Raw genomic sequence first — 16,967 nt, 5'->3', positions numbered from 1 at the left:
CCAAATGCATTAAATTGATTAAATTGGACACAAGTATTGCTCATACATGTAAACTTTGGCAGTCAAAATGAGAAGCAGATTCCGTTGGAAATTTAAATGCCATTTGTGTTTTGGAATATTAATAGTAGTTTTCATTATTAACAACAAATGATTTTTTAAGTGCTGCTGTCCACAAAACAAGGGAATAGAGAGTAGTGAGTATGTAAACCATCCAGCTGGTGATCTTGAAAATAATGTTGGAGGTGGCAAGCCTAATAGGGAAGATAAAAATGAGTCACTGGCATTTGCAGTACATATTTCTCCTTGTCTTCTTTGGATTTTTTTTAGTTTCTTTGGGAATATTTGATCCATTTCATCTGCGCCTGCCCTTGTTTATCTCAAGTAGGGCAGACTGATATAAGACCAAATAGAGTAATTAGCTTAAGGAGTTTATGTGATCTGGAGAATTGCAATTATAGGTCGTCAGTTTAAATCTGCCCTGAGTTGGTAGGGGCCATTACCATCTGTTGACTCTTTAGTAATTAATATAAAATAGATATATAACAGTATTGGCTTTTAATGTAAAACCTGACCTTACACTTGTGCTTTTTGCTTTGGAATTAGTAAGCCAAGGAGGACTATAAGAGGTTATAGAATTGATATGTTCTCCCTCCACAGCCATCTGTGTTTCTCTGCGTTCTCCTTACAAGTTCATGGCCTTGTCTGACTCATCTTCCAGTGCTTTTCTGGAGAAGTTTCCCATGTGGAAGAAAAGCTGTACCACATTCTGATGCTGCTAATTACCATCATGATTTTTTATTTCTCACAAATCCCTAAGCAGCCCTTTATTCACAACCAAGTATGTGGGCTCTAAACGCCAGTAAATATAGTGCTGCAGGTAGAGGGTTCCCCAGAACACCACCCTCGTTAGCAAGCTCCCAGCGTGAGCAGATCACGGACTCAGCAAGGCAGGGAGCCTGCAGCCCGCTCCATATTGAATCACCTGCCTTAATGGTTGGGTACATGATTTTGCCTTCTTTCACCGAATGTTGCATCCTTCTTTTACTTTGGTATATGATTTCCAGACTAATCAAGAATTGTCTGTGTCAGTTGTTCCTATTCCGAGGATACAGCATATAGCTGTCACTTCATCATCCTCAGTTGCTAGAATTAGCTGTTGCTCCCCCTGGTGCCATCTCCCGCAGCGTCTCTCTCTCTCTCTCTCTCAGGGGGCTCTGGGTGTTTGTGCCACATTTAACAGTGGGAGGCACATTCTTCCTTTCTGAAGTGAGAGTATGATTAATCTCAGGGCAAATTCTGGTGCTCCATCTCGGTGAGAGTGGTCTTGGTTTTGCCATCAACGTTTAAGGGAAATGAACTGATGTTTTTGCCCCCTTCCGTTTGAGACACGTAGTATCAAGAATGAGCATTTCACCTTGGGTAGGATTCTCCTATCTGGAAATGATCCTTGCAATAGCCTGGAGACTGTGTGAATACCGGATAATAATAAATACCGTCATCCCTAAGTATCCCCCCTTACCAAAATCCACACGTGCTCAAGTCCCTTATATAAAACGATGTAGCATTTGCATATAACCTACGCACATCCTCCTGTATACTTGAAATCATCTCTAGGTTACTTCTGATACCTAATACAATGTAAATGTTATGTAAATATTTGTTATACTGTATTATTTAGGGAATCATGACAAGAAAAAGTCTGTACGTGTTCAGCACAGGCACAACCGTCATAGGCCTTTCGATCAGATGAGCAGTTGGCTGAATCCGCGGATATGGAACCCACAGATATGGTGGGCTGACTATAATAGTAATAAATAATAATAGTATCCATACTTATGATAAGTAGTAACAGTAATAGTAGTAGTAAAATCATGGCATTTCGCGAATGCTTTGTAGGTGTGAGCACTCTGAGGAAGGCCCTGTCATCCGAGTTTTTATCTATAAGAGATAAACATTAGGTGTCTACAAAGACCCTGGATGCCTAGTGCTTAATTTCCCTTAGTCACTCTTGAAACATCTGGACAAGTCCATCAAAGTCATCTCTTTCCAACTTCTCAAACACACATCCTGCAAGCTGAGAATATCCTTGATTTCAAGTTCAAAGAAAAACACTAAATGTGAGATTTTAAACGCTCAGCCTGGCGCTGCTGAAGCCTCCCGCTTTCCATAACTCACCATCAAAGAGAAGAGCTGCACAGTCAGTAAGGTACGCAGAGGAGAACCCAGGGACAAAGGACTTGGAAAGAGCTGTGAGCAGGGTTTTGGGTTTTCTGTTTTCTTTATCCTTTAACAGTACCCCACAAAGCAGAATTTCCAAATGGAGCGATATGCCATGGAGGTGAATATTGGCCAAGCAGCTGCTTCATTTTGTTCGTTTGTTTGTTCCCATCTTTGGTGGCAGCCAAAATTTGTATTTTGAAAGCATGAATCATACATGACTCCTTGCTATCTGTGTCTCTGTGAGATAGAGAGAGTGAGAGAGAGAGGGCTTTGCTCGCTCACTGTTAATAAATGTTTATGTCTGCCCAGCTAGCCTGGTTACCCTCAGCTTGGAAAGGCATAAATCACTGGCTTCTGTCAACCCTGGAATTGACCTGCAGATTAAATGCAGATCACTGTGAGATAGGTGCTGTTCCATGTATTTTTTATTTTTAAGAAATCTTCCCACTCTGATTGCTGTGCCTGCACCTGCTAATCTTTTCTATTTATTACCCTAGTTCACCGTATGGATAGTAAAGAATTCCAGATTACTCCCTCTACACATTTATGTCAACTTGTGTTGAGAAGTAAACCAGCTCTAAATGACACAGATTCGGTTATGAAGGTTTGTCCTTTAGAATAGGCTGTGATTTGATCACATGGACTTAAAAGAAATTCCCTTAAAAAGTAATTTATTAAATTTTGCAAATTTATGCCAAGCATTGGGAGTAACTAAGTATACAGAATTTAGAAGGGTCATATCTTATTCTTCTCTCTACAGCCACTTCCAGTTAGACAGACAGCTTCCTCTTCATTTACTCGTGATAAATATCCAATAATAATGTCAATTTTCCCAGTTTAACAAACACCAAAAAAGCCCTAATGAAGACAACAGCCATTCGGTAAATCAACAACCCATTAAGGGGAAGCATTAAGTCAGAACAAGAGAGTCTATTAATTTTCTTATAACTCTTGTGCATTATGCGTTTGCCAAATTCATTGTCCCAGTGGACACTAGGCAAATCTGCAGTCCTGAATCAGAATTGGAGCTTTCATTCTGGGATTCCACTGTCACCCGTCTAACGCTATTGTCACAAATCGTTGAATCGTTAATGGAGAATAAACATCGTTATGTCCAAATTATGAAAAAAATGTAAATTAATTTGTCTGAAAATTTAAAGTCTTAACGCAAGTTAAGGATAATGGAAAAAATCTGAGACAAATGGTAAAAGGGCTGATCATATCCAAAGCAGAATTCATTTTCAAATGTGCCTTTTGGTAATGTAATCCCCTGGCGGAGCAATACCTGCCTACTATAATGCCCGACTTGTCTGCCAGAAATTGAGCACCCCAGAAGAAGGTTTCAACAATCCATTCAGTGATTTTCTTTTTTTAGAGTGTCAGGACAAACAGGAGGAAGTCAGATAGGCTTTCCAGAAATGTGCTTTGCAAATCACTCTGCTGGAAACTATCTGGTCTGTAACTTGAGGGGTTTGAGTCCTGATTTTCTAATGAGGATAAACCCGAGCTCAGTTAGACTTGTGGCTAGTCCGTGTTCCCATGTCTTTTCCTATTAAGAATCGGAATGTTAACTATGATTTTCTGGCCAGATTCCAGCCTGGTTAATTGCATGCTGTCTACCTCAATTCCCTTTGCTTGGGATGTTCTTCACTTTCGATTGCCTTGCTCTCTCAATGTCATGTTTCCCCCAAGAGGTGGGTACATGATATTGTAGAATGAGCCAGAATATAATTTGTTAAGCAAATAAGAGTACTTTGGGGATGAAGGGTTAAGCATGAGTAGTGTGCTTTTCACTATTTTCCCCCAATGTGGCCTATTTGTATAGTAATTAACGTGGAATAGCATTAGTGAAACATGGAATTGAGCCAAATCACCATGACAAGAGTGGCAATAACACAGAAACAAATAATTTTGAAAAACTCTGCTGAAAATAACCATTCATACGAATCCCCAGAGCCTGCCTACCCAATGCACCATTTTCGTTTGTTTTTGGTCTGAAGCTGACACATTTAATCACTAATTAAGTTAACAAAATGTTCAGTAAGTGAAATTTATTTTATTCTCTATGAACATCAAAAGCGTAGTAACATTTTCCATCCTCTTTGTACCTAGCACAGCACAGGGCACAATAACTTGCATAGTGGCGCTCATTAAAGTAAGGTTTGTTAAAGGAATGAATGAAGATGGGGCAGAAAAGGGGAAGGCATTAACATTAACTGATTTCTAAGATTGACCACCCTTTAGTAGGCATGTTACCTGCTACCTGTGATCTACTGCAAGTTGTCTCATCTCATCTTCACAATAAGCCCCATTTCACAGATGGAAAAACAGAGTCTCAAAGAATGGCAAACGGCTTCCCCAAGATCAAACAGCTTTGATTTTCATGGCCAAGTATGTTTTGCTATAAAGCTCGGCCCTTTCATTCCTTGGTATCATGCAGCCTCCCGTGTTGTGCCTGGCCTGCTCAGCCTTAATTTGAGGAGGCAAGTCTGAAAAGCTCAGACACTGTGAAAGTCAAGTTGATCCCATAGACAAGGTTAACAAGTGCCCTATGGAATTTACGTTGTTACTTTTCCTCTCATTACTCCAATTCAGATCCGTCACTATTGCCATTTTAGAGTTGTCATAACTGTTGCCAAGTAATTATACACGTGTCACAAAATATACCCTAAATTGAATCTTTATAAATCTTAGTACAAAGTGGTTCAAATGTGAACGCTTAATGAATCCAGAAGATAATGAGGAAAAAATACTCTTTAAGCTCCCTCAAATTCACTCACCGTGGCTGAATCTATTGTGTTGACTAGGGAAAATGCACTTCAGCCCTCCCGCACCTGGACGGTGTTCATAGCCAAGTTTTGAGTTCTTTAACTGGCATTAAATTACCCAGCATTGAATGTGTGGAAAAGGACAGAAATTCATTTTGCCTCATGAGAGAAATCATTCTCTTCTTATTTTGATTTTTTTATAGCATGAAAGTCTGTCCCTTTAAAGACCATTGAACCAGGATGTAGGAAATACTCACTTCTATGTGATAATAGCCATAGCATAGTGAAGGACCTAGGAAACACAATGATATGCAGGCTATAATTCAGTCAATTTCCAGTCACTCAGTCACACATCTCACTTTAATCCGGAAACTCAAATACCAATATATTTTATTTCCAGCCAGACAGTGGCTAAGGCTAATTTATGGCTTTGCCAACAATGCCATTTTAATTAATTTTATTCATCTTATTTCTGTTTCCTCTGCTCCTCATAGCTCATCTGTTTGCATTGCCTAGATTTTAATTAAAAAACCTCTCCTCTCTAAGGAGCAATCTGAAGTGGCAAAAATAATCACTTAAAATATTACAGTCATTAAAAAATTGGCTGTGGTGGAAGCCATGCATTTTCAATTTTCCTACAAATGATGTTTTAGCTTCCTTTGAAAGTGCACTTTGTATCTCAATTGTCTGCCACCAGCCAGCTTGGCTATCAAAAATGGTCTTCCAGCTGGGTGGGCTGAGTGACAACTCCTTAATGGAGGAAATGGATGGCTCTCTGCTCCTGTGGAGGAGAAGGGTTACCAGGCAGATTTCATTCCATCTGCCACCAGCGCTCTGCAAGCTGGCATGGCCCAAATGCCCAGTATCCTCATCCCAACAAAAAGGATACCGTCGCAAAATAAATTGTAAGGCTACAGATATCTGAAAGAATCATCAGGGCCATTAGACCCCAGGGAGATAATATTAAGAGGTGCCTCGGTGTTCATCTTTGATGAAAACTTAATTAAACTATGGCGGAGGCCATTGCAAGTACTTTTACAAGTACAGAGGTGAAGTCATTAACATTTTCAGCAGAGTGCAGGGAGCAACCTTAGAAAAACGCCATCCTGAATTGTGGCCAAGGGCCTGTTACAGTGAGGAATTTGCAGTGATGTTTCCTGTTGATGCTTTTCTGAATGGCAAATTCTTGTCACTTAGTGACACTGTGTTCTACTTTCCAAGGAAAGGGAACCCATTTAACAGCAAAATAGAAAAATATTTTTGATTAACAAATAGAAACAAATAAGGACTATAGTTAAGGGATTTTTAAAAATTGGAGATCTGCTAGTACTTAGAAGTATAAAGTGTATGTCACTGATCAATGCTAAAATAATAAAACCAAGTAAAAATAATTGTGATTAATATCATAACTAATGTACATTAGTAGGGCTAGAAATAGGAAGAAATACCTAGAGTCATCTGCAGAATTTATACTTTTATTTTACCAAAAATAAATGCTTAGCTACCTGGTATATACTCACCATAAGTCAGTCAAAATCTATGACTCAGGAAGTCACGTGTTATTTATAATCATTTGCTCAAGAAAACCTGATAGATTTTTACTATACTCAAAATAGTCCTGAATTCAAAAATATTCTTGTTTTTATCATATCAAGAGCTCATGTGTCTCACAAAGCTCCACATTTAACTGTCTTTTGAAGTCGTTTAGATTTTAAGTGTTATTGCACATAAGTAATGTGAGTTTGAATAGATGCTGAACAAAAACAGCTGGGTATTAAAATCAATGAGAGCAATTTCCTGAAATTCTTCTCATACTTTTAATGCACATCTTGTTTGGGTTTTTAGCAAACTATATTGATGTTAAACAATGCAAGTTCATCTGTAAGAAAAGTGGCGACAGACATCTTGCATTATTAAGTTTTTCTGTCTTAGGAGAATGTTTGGTAGTCTGCCAAAATTTGGAGGGCTTTTAAAGTTCTAATTGATGGTTCTGTCTGCCCTGAAAATGAATGACTGTTTGCGGTATTTTTATCAGATTGTATTGTGGGGCGTATTTCTTTACATTTTACTAAAGGTTTTAAGCTGATCTGAAGAATGTTAATAACTATTCTAACGAGAAACACAATTAAAAATAGATTTAAATACTCGTCTATTTCTCTGTCACCTACTGCTTAGAGTATGGAATGTAATCGTTTATTTTTGGGGAAAAGTACATATTCAGAAATAAAACAACAATTATTGTATAGTACTTAGAAGTTTCAGAAAAACACTTCCATATATTATTATAATATTATTGTGCTTCTAACAGGGTCTCTAGGGAGTAGATTCTCCAGTGTGAGAAACTGAGGCCTCGAAGGGTTAAATGACTTAGGCAAAACTGTGTAGCCATTAAGCGGAGAAAATGCGCGGGAACGGGCCTTCTGATTCCAATCCCCAAACTCCTTGAGGATGGATCACAACTGAGTCTTCATTCCTTGTCATCCAGATGGTTTTTGGTTTCCAGTATCTGGTTCTTTTCCAGCCTTAACCTCCTCGATTCCTGTAAGTGTTGAATTAATTGAGGTAGATTCTAGGGGAAGGTTCAAGCAAGCAGGCCATGGATTCCCATTCAGAGGCAGAGATGCGAAATCAGACAAGCGGAGGCCACGGACTCTACCTCAGTTGAAATGCACTGAGGCTTAAATTCTTAGTTTGGAGAGCATCTAGGAAACCAGGCCAGTGTAAGACATTGAGCCCCCCATGAGCAATCCTGAAAGAGAACTGGCACAAGACTCTAGCTTGCCTTGTAATTGATTTAGGAATCCTCAGAATGAGACACAGGTTCTTAAATCCAGGGTCTATACATAATCGACTTCTCAGTAGGCCCATTCCTGCCCAAATGTCTCAGGAATTCACCAGTTGCACACAAACTATCCCCTATTTATGGTCCTACTGTTACCTCGCTGGCTTGTGTTACCCTCACTCCAAACTTTGAAAACAGTGGGTCCTACGCAGAATGGCTGAGGCCGAAATCCTATCCTGATCTCCTTAGCATGGTGGGGAGCGGAGCAAGCCGTCTGTAGCTGTGTGTGGGTTCTGTGCGTCTCTAGGCCCTGCTACCCAGAAAATGGCAGCCCTGTCTTGCTAAGAGATGGGGGAGGTTGAGTCACCTCCCACTGAGCTGTGACTGTTTACTTTGGGTGTGTCACAACGCATCTTTGGTAGTGTGGCACTCTACTCAGACCGTGAAGAAGAGAATATTCCAAGAGCAATCCTTCTCCCCCTCCATACCCAGGAACACCGGGCCTGTTTGGGAAGGGAGAATAGAGCTAATTATGAATCTTGCCTTCCACCTGACAGACAGGATTCGGATATTTCCGGTGCAGAGACCGACACTGACTGATGTAACCACCGCCCTGTTTGTTTGAATTTAGATTGGCATTGACTATTGTTCTTTTACTGCAAGTTGGTAAAGAACAGTTCTTTCCCTATAGAAATGATAAAACTATGTCAAAAACTATACCATTCTGTCCTTCCTGGAAACCTGCCAAGGACGGATCCTCCTAGTTTTTAGATCCCACCAGTGTGAAAATTGGTTAGCATTCAATTAAAATGAGTATTAATTTTTTTCAGATTGCTTTCTTTATGCTCAATGTGGTAGATATTACTTGTGTTTCATATGCTGGCACTGTTACAGTTATAGTGACAAAAAGGTACTTTTGGTAGCGACTTTTCAGTAGGTGCACAATTTCAAATGTACTATTCAACTACCAAAGGTATTTGGTGACAGCAAAATAATTAACAAGAAGATCTTTTAAAATATATTTTTATTTTTCTAAAACGTCAACTCATTTTAATTTTGTGAAACAAGCTTAACAGAATGCTATCCAGTTTTATAATTTTTTTTTTTTCTGAAGAATATTCACCCTGAGCTAACATCTCTTGCCAGTCTTCCTCTTTTTTTGCTTGAGGAAGATTAGCCCTATGCTAACATCTGTGCTGGTCTTCCTCTACTTTTTATATGTGGAACACCATCGAAGCATGGCTGGTGAGTGGAGTAAGTTCGCACCTGGCATCCAAACCCATGAACCAGGGCCACCAAAGCGGAGTTCACAGAACTTCAACCACTCGGCCACAGGGCTGGACCCATGATTTGTTTTTTGACAATAAATTTTCCATTTCAACTAAATTAAAATATGCGTCAAATATCTTAATAGTATAAATCTTGGAAGAGCAGCAAAACAATTATTTATAACACGGAGTCTTAAAATATTAACACACAATTCTGAGGTCAATGGAACCAAAACTGAAACAGTTAAATTGGTGGTGAGCCAGAAATGACCAGGGTTTCATGTTAAGCAAGCCATTCTTTTTATTACCCAAATATATTCTTTTAAATTGTAATATAAATGGTCTGTTTTCACGTGTATAGATATTCATATGTGCCATTTCCTTAGACGTTGGTTAAATGTGTCATTTGCATTGCTGTCAGAGCCCTCCTATTAATTCCAGATAAATGTAGACGACAGTTTTTCAGGATTCCAAATGTAAAGATAATTGTGAAAACCATGATGTAGAGCTCAGCAGATTTATTGTTAGGAAAATGATCTTCATTATTCTAGTTCCATTATGTTTACAGGATAACAGTAGAGGGTCCTTGGGTTTGTCATCACTTGACAGTTTCTATTTACTGTTAAATAAACTGAATCCTGGTTTCAATCAACCTGTGTGGGTTAAGAATCGCATTTCATGAGGTCAGTGTAGCATCTGTGAAAAGTCTGTATTCATTGTGGTGTGAAGAAGGTTCTGGGGCATGCGTGCCACACACTACAGTATTTTCTGAGATGATGACAGCCCAGTGGATATGCTTTAATCTTAGCACTGTAAAGTGACCCCCCAAGGTCGTATGCTCCAACTCTCTTGAACTTCTGGAAGCTTCTGGAAGCTTTGTTTACACTTTCCATATAGTGCTCTGGTTCTTCCCTCAATTGATTTTACCAGCTTTACCCAGTTTAATTGTCATAAAACATTTCTTTGCACACCTCACTCCCCTGTTTTGGGACACCACTGCCAACAGAATAAGGTAGAGATCTCTTAGACCACCATTTAAGATCCTTCACTGTCGGCTCCAGTCTAATTCTCAAAGTCACGCCTACTTATCACCTTTGTCATTCATTCATATTTGTCATCCAACTTGGAGTTTTATCCATCATCTAAAGCCAGTTGAAGACCTGGTCATCCACGAAGCCTACTCATCTAGACAAGCCCTGGATACAGGGATTCCTACCTTCTCTCACCCGTTAGCACTTACCACATGCTGCCTGGCATTGAGACCTATCTTCCATGTATCTCAACTAGACTGGGATTTTTCGACAGCAAAGATTATGTATTATTACACTGCATTATAAACCCCTTCCCCCAGTACCTTCCTTGATGCCTTCTACATCATAAGTTCTCCATAAAAGGTTGGTTGATTACCTGAAAAGGCATACCCAGATCATTCATTCATTCATGTATTGAATTATTGAAGAAATGTTTTTGAATTCCTGCTATATGCCAAGCACTGTGCTAAGACCTGGAATATAGCAGGGAACAAAATGGGCATGATCTCTGCCCTATAGAACCTACAGTCACTGGGCCTCACTGATATTTTCCGTCTAATTATGTTTCTTCATTTCTGTTTCATTTTAAGAGTGTATAAAGTGTAAAAGAATGTTTGATCTTTCATTTATTATCATTTCTCTATATGTGACTTATTACTAGTGAGTAAACTAGTGTTCTTTCGGAGAATAGCAAAGTTTGTGATTTCCCAGCTCCTTATTGGGGGCGTCATGCACTTCTTAGGTCTGGTCGGAAGCTTTTACTCAAAAGCTAGCTGAGAATATATGATCATATCAGGGATTACTTTGACCTTTTCTGTATTCCATGTTTTGATTAGCTGGCTATTCTACTCATATCCCATTTATGGACAAATTGTGAAAGGCTTGAATGGCAAGCCAGAAATATATGGAATGTTGAAAAGGTCAGTGCGATTTAGCCCGTAACCACAGTATTGAAAACATAGGGCAAGTCATTATCACACTGAATTCCCCAACAAGGACTGTGGTAAAGATGGGAAATTGTTCCAATTAAAATATTCTTGTTTCTTACTGAAAGCTGAGGTGGCAAAGCTCAAATGGCCTCTTGACTCCTTTTTTGTGATAACTTAATAAGTTAGAAAGAAATTGTAATTGAATTAAACAAGACAGAAAAAGGAGTAACAAGCTCTTTTGAGTTGAGAGTCCATCGTAGAGGGAATAATATAATGACTTTTCTAAAATCTCTAATTATACATGAGTAAGACATTTACAGCTACAGAACCAATTCAACAGCCACCCCATGCTCTCTTTTTATCTACAGCATAGCTGTCAGTCAGATGGGAACTCCATTTATTTCCATGGAAATGAAGGCAGTGAGTTTAATTTTGCAACCACCCGGGATGTAGATCTTTCTTCAGAGGATATTCAAGAGCAATGGTCAGAAGAATTTGAGAGCCAGCCTACAGGGTAAGTAATTGCGTCTCCCATGCTGTGTGTAGCACTTACATTTATTCTGCTGGACAGATTTTAAATGCATATTGTTAAATAGCAAAAGCATGCTTAAGTCAATACTGGTGATTCTTATCATAGGCAAGCTGAAAGGGTCACACTTATTCTATAACATTCCTTATTAAGTAATCAACTATTTTTATGCATATTAAAAATTGGTGATTGCAAATACCTCTTAACTTCAGTTGAGCCACTTATATATTATCTTTGTTTATTCTGCTTTTACTGGGAGAAGGGTTTTTTTTTCAATGTGTATAGAATACAGAATTGTTCCACTACTATTATATGGAGACTTTCAGTTGTCTTCCTGGGGCTGATATTTATAGATGCTGCTACTTGATTTTCAGTGGAATGTGGGTTTGAGCTATAAAAAATTTTTAAGGGGTAAAATTTATCTTTTGAGAGATTTTCAAGGGAGAAACATGGGGGTGAGGTTGATGTAGAAGAGACGGAAGCGCTGTGGATAACTTGGTAGTAGTCATTTTTCGCTATTCTGAGCTGTGTGCCTTCTTCTGGGTCCTGTATCCCTAAGATGTCTCCTGGTAATTGAGCAGCATTTTCAGAAGTTCAAGTTGAAAAAAATTAATAGGTTCAGAGAATCAAACTTCATAAGGGAGTGTGAGTTGGAAGGAAATTCTGGAAATTTCCTTCTTCTCACTTGGCTTTTTTTTTCTTTTTTGCAACAAACACATGTAATCAGAACACCAAGTCCTGTTGTCTAATGTATGTTTTCTAGTACTATGATGAGGATGAATGAAATAACATTAAATTTAATTTCATAATGAATATGAAATAGCAGTAATTTACCTCTTAACTGTGAGAAAGTTTTCCAGAACACAATATTTGAGGTGTAGTCATGTCTCTCTGATCTCAACAAATTAAATCAAAACTGGGTGGAACTTCTAAGTGCCTGAGTGCCAAGAAGGCCAGTATTGCTCTCTTGGGCTCCCAGCTTCTTGTGCCTTGCCCAGGAACTGCATTCAGACCCAATAAGAGGGAGGTCTGGCCAGCAGCCTGAGCTGCCACTGCTACTGTTACCCCTTGCTGCCCCGTCAGAGTCTGTCACTGCTGAAAGCTAGATTTCTACTGCGGCTCACCCAGACCTGCTGTTCACTGCCCCCAGGGAAGTCCTTCAGGGCCAGCGTGTGGCACAGACCAGGTGACCCTCTGAAGAAGGTTGACACTTTGAGCAACCGCACCCCCTCGGGGCCTACCATTGACCTCTCTGGGCCTAACATCAGTGCTCAGCCCCTTCAGTCCATGAAGGCCTTCTCCTCTAAGGTTCCTGTCACCCTTGAAGTTTCATGCCCAGTGTCATTCTGGTGTCTCCTTGAGGGACCAGCACCCATACCTCCTCTTTTTCGTCTCCAGGATTTCCCCAGGCCTGAGGCTGCTTTCCTTTGTAACCCTACACTACACAGGGCTCGTTCCACTCTCCTCGAAGGCCGAAGGGCTTTGATGGGGTCCAGAACTTTGACAATGCATGCAAGACCTCTTTAGCTCTCTTCTAGAGATAAAGAATCCATCGCCAGCATGTTGGTCCTTTCTCCCTGATAGAAGAGACCAGTTCAAATTCCCTTCCTGATTATGGAGCTTGACTACCTAGGAGGGGGTCCCAAATTTTGAAGCACAAGACTTGTTGACCCCACTCCTCCATCTCTTCAAGCCAGTACCGTCCACATAGCAGTGACAAGTCATCCTCTTCAATGAGACCCACACCCCTGGGGACTCTAGTGATTACCCAGGGAAACCAAGTCCCCATCCCACTAAAGGAGAGAGAGAAACACAAGTTTACTCTCCAGTGGTACCATTCCACATAAATCCTAACCTCTCTCTCTCTCTCTCTCTCTCTATGCAATAAGACTCAAAGCCTTCAAGGTCACTTACTCTTATTCTTTTGGGAAGAGAGAAAATTTATTTTTACCTGTGGCCTTCATATCCTCTCCCAGAATGCCCTCTTCCTTTTTTTTTTTTTAAGCTTGTAGTGTCATCAAATCCTGTTTATAAAAGAACAAAAGAAATGCTCTTCTGGATAAACCAATGGTCCATCCAGCTCTCTGCCAACAGCAGTAGAGACGTAGTACAGACACACAGAAAAACCCTTTGTGAGTTAAGTTTAGAAAGAAATCGATATGGTATTAGAAGAAACCAAACATATTTTAGAAAATTATCGTACTAGTCCAGAGACATAGCTGGCAAAAAAGTATATTCCAATTAACAGATCGTGCATTCCGTTTTCACAGAGTGCTAAGGATATAAGAGAATTTCTGGCTAAACCAAATCATTCATCCTCCAAAACAAAAGAGAACTGAAAGTATTTATGCCTGAAAAGAAGAGTGGAAGTCAGTATGGACACAGGGGCATCAGAGCACGTTGCGTTCACTCATGGACTCAGGTGGTTTCTGTCCTGCTCTTTAGACGCGTCTCAGGACCCAGGATACATCAGGGTTTGGTCACAGTTAAGAGGCTGATGCTTTCGGGCCATGGAATTGTCAGCAGCTTTCTGTCCCAATAACAGGGAATAATGTGCTTGACAAAAAGCACCTGTGCCACTCTAATTGGGATACAATTAATTCGTCTGAGTTCCAAAGGCCGTTTAATTGTTCTAGCAACCACACCTTAGGTTGCTTTGCAGCTTTCCCTCTAGGGCACCAGGCCACAACCCCAGAATGACCTCACCTGTGCTCTCCTCTGACGGCTCAGTCATCAAGTTGGTCTTACGTGATAAAGGTGTTAAAGGGTAATGACAGGGCCTGGTATTTTCTGTTTGGGGTGATGATAAAAATGCTGGTTTCATCCGTGGCGGTGTGTACGCGCATGTATGTGTGTGTCCACTGCCCACACCCACCAGTCCCAAATGTGGCTTTATTGGTCTAGGTAAGAATGCTGTCATAATAATTTTTAATCACAGCTTCAGGGAAAAAAAATCATGTCACAAAATCAAATTAATGTGAAGTATTTTTACCTATGGTAAGACCTGACAAAGACAAACAGATTAGGAATTTGGTAGGGAAATTCTCGATGTGTTTTGTTTTCTCAGCAAGGTTTACTGAATATTTGTCATTATTCTCTTCCACCATCACCACCCACACAATTTATCATCATAAGCTCACCTACAAAATAGATAGAAAACATAGATGATAAATCTTTATTCAAGAATGACCAATCGAATTGATTGAATTCTATAGTTTTGAGGTGACTTTTTTTAATTTAAAAATTAAATTATTAATGTGCATATAATATTTTCATCTCTTAACTATGTTTTCCTCCCATAAGAGTGACGAGAGAGAAAAAATAATAAGCAGTTGTCTCTAATAATGTCTTCAAAACATTTCATATGAATAGCAAGAAAGAAAAGAAAGCCGTTAAGTCATTATGACTTTTTTTTGGAACCCGCCTTCCCAAATATCCCTGTTTTCCTAGTATTTGAATCAAAGTATTTGAATCAAAGTATTTGATCTCAGATCACGAGGATGCAGGTGCTGTTTGCCTTTCATACCACAAAGCTGTCCCCACACCAACGTTGATAGGTTCATTTTTTTTTAAGTGGGGTTTTAAAGGTTTTTTTCTTTTTTCCTCAAAAAGACACAGCTGTTACTTCAGCCAGAAAAAAACTAATAGATACACTGATAATTTATGTGAGTCTGTCTAAACTTTGGCTTAGCCTTACAAACACATCATTTAATTAGCAACTACCATGTCTCATCCAGCTGAGGCTGTCTTCAGGTGAGAGGAGGCTTTGCAGAAAAACACATTGCTTTTATATGGCATCTGTATACTTCTCTTTCATCCCCAATGCAGACATTATATGTTTGTACTATTCAAATACCTTGTTTAAAAATCTATTTTATTCCTGTTACCAGAGTATTTATGTTAAAGAGAAACTCCACAAATGTAATTTGTTGGAATAATTGAATCAAGACAGCATGCTCCAGTCTTCCCAATTGCCCCAAATTCTTGGAAATTACAGAAAAAGAGCAAATGAATCTATAATGACACTGTAAAACAAGAAAGTGTGCCCTTGGTAGTTGGGTCAGGAATTAGGAAAGATTACGCAAAAAAGGAGAGAGGAGGAAGGGATCTGATGAAAGGAGGACACTGTAACCCAAACACATGTTGAGAATGATGCTACACAAGGTGTCTCAGTGTTGCTCTGGGTCACAGATGCTGGACACAGGCATCGGGATGAGCTCTGAGGTGCTCTGTAGGGACTGTCAGGTAGGTGAGCCCTCTCCACGCCCACTTCCCAGGAACAAGCAGTGGATGTGGACACCTCGAGTGGAGAAGCAGGGTAATGCCAGGTGACTGGAAACCTCAAAGGGAATGAAGAGCCCCCACGACAGTCCCCACCACGGGCACACCCCCACCCCCATCCCCACCCCAGTAGGCGTTTTTTGCACCAAAACAAAGAGAGAATAGTAGAAATGAATTTAAGCAGGTGATCTAGAGTCATCAATCTGGGGAAAATCAACTCCATACAAAAGAAGCATGAGGGGCCGGCCCCGTGGCTGAGTGGTTAAGTCCATGTGCTCCACTGCAGCAGCCCAGGGTTTCGCCAGTTCAGATCCTGGGTGCGGACATGGCACCGCTCGTCAGGCCACGTTGAGATGTTGTCCCACATGCCACAACTAGAAGGACCTGCAACTAAGATATACAACTATGTACCGGGGGGATTTGGGGAGATAAAGCAGAAAAAAAAAAGCAGCATCGAACTGAAGAACTAAGAGCTGAGAAAATGGAAGTAGCAGAATAAACAAATAGAGATTTTATAAGAAGTATAATCCAGGGCTGGCCCCGTGGCATAGTGGTTGAGTTCGTGTGCTCTACCTCGGCAGCTGGGGTTCACAGGTTCAGATCCCGGATGTGGACCTAGCACCGCTCATCAAGCCATGCTGTGGTGGCATCCCACATAAAATAGAGGAAGATGGGCACAGATGTTAGCTCAGCAACAATCTTTCTCACACTAAAAAAGGAAGTATAATTAATATGCTCAAAAGGGTAAGAGAGCATACTGCATTTGTGAGATTAAAACAGATTTTATGAGGAAAAAAATAAAACATGAGAAAAGGAAAATATATGACTGTTGAAAGACACTTACTGGATTTTTTTCCCCTGAATATCAGAATAGGCGTAGCTGAAGGACAAATTAGTGAGCTGGAAATCTGAGTCTTGATATCATCCCAAGACTTAGGGTTGTTAGATATGGGAAAAAGAGATGTAAAGTATGGGGGGAAATTGGCACTTCTAACATTAAAAATAATAGAAATTCCAGAGGAGAGCTCCAAGGGAATATATGGAATGAAATATTCAAAGAAATAATTGAAAGAAAAGTCCTAAGATTTCAAAAGGAAGAAGAAAGAAAAGACATATTTCCTATGAAGGAAAATGTTTAGCAAGATGAATGGAAAAAAAA

General features: G+C 39.9%; 1 protein-coding gene across 1 annotated transcript in view; it reads left to right on the top strand.

Moving 5' to 3' along the window:
- RELN (reelin) overlaps positions 1 to 16,967 on the top strand; it is a 461,988-nt gene that overhangs the window by 269,339 nt on the left and 175,682 nt on the right. Inside the window, exon 11 of the mRNA XM_046670156.1 lies at positions 11,367 to 11,512. Coding sequence (XP_046526112.1) covers positions 11,367 to 11,512 — 146 coding nt within the window. The remainder of the gene's footprint in view (positions 1 to 11,366; positions 11,513 to 16,967) is intronic.

This window comes from Equus quagga, chromosome 8 (assembly GCF_021613505.1).
Source record: "Equus quagga isolate Etosha38 chromosome 8, UCLA_HA_Equagga_1.0, whole genome shotgun sequence".
In the NCBI taxonomy this organism is placed as follows: domain Eukaryota; kingdom Metazoa; phylum Chordata; class Mammalia; order Perissodactyla; family Equidae; genus Equus; species Equus quagga.
This window is presented reverse-complemented; position numbering and strand designations above follow the sequence as displayed.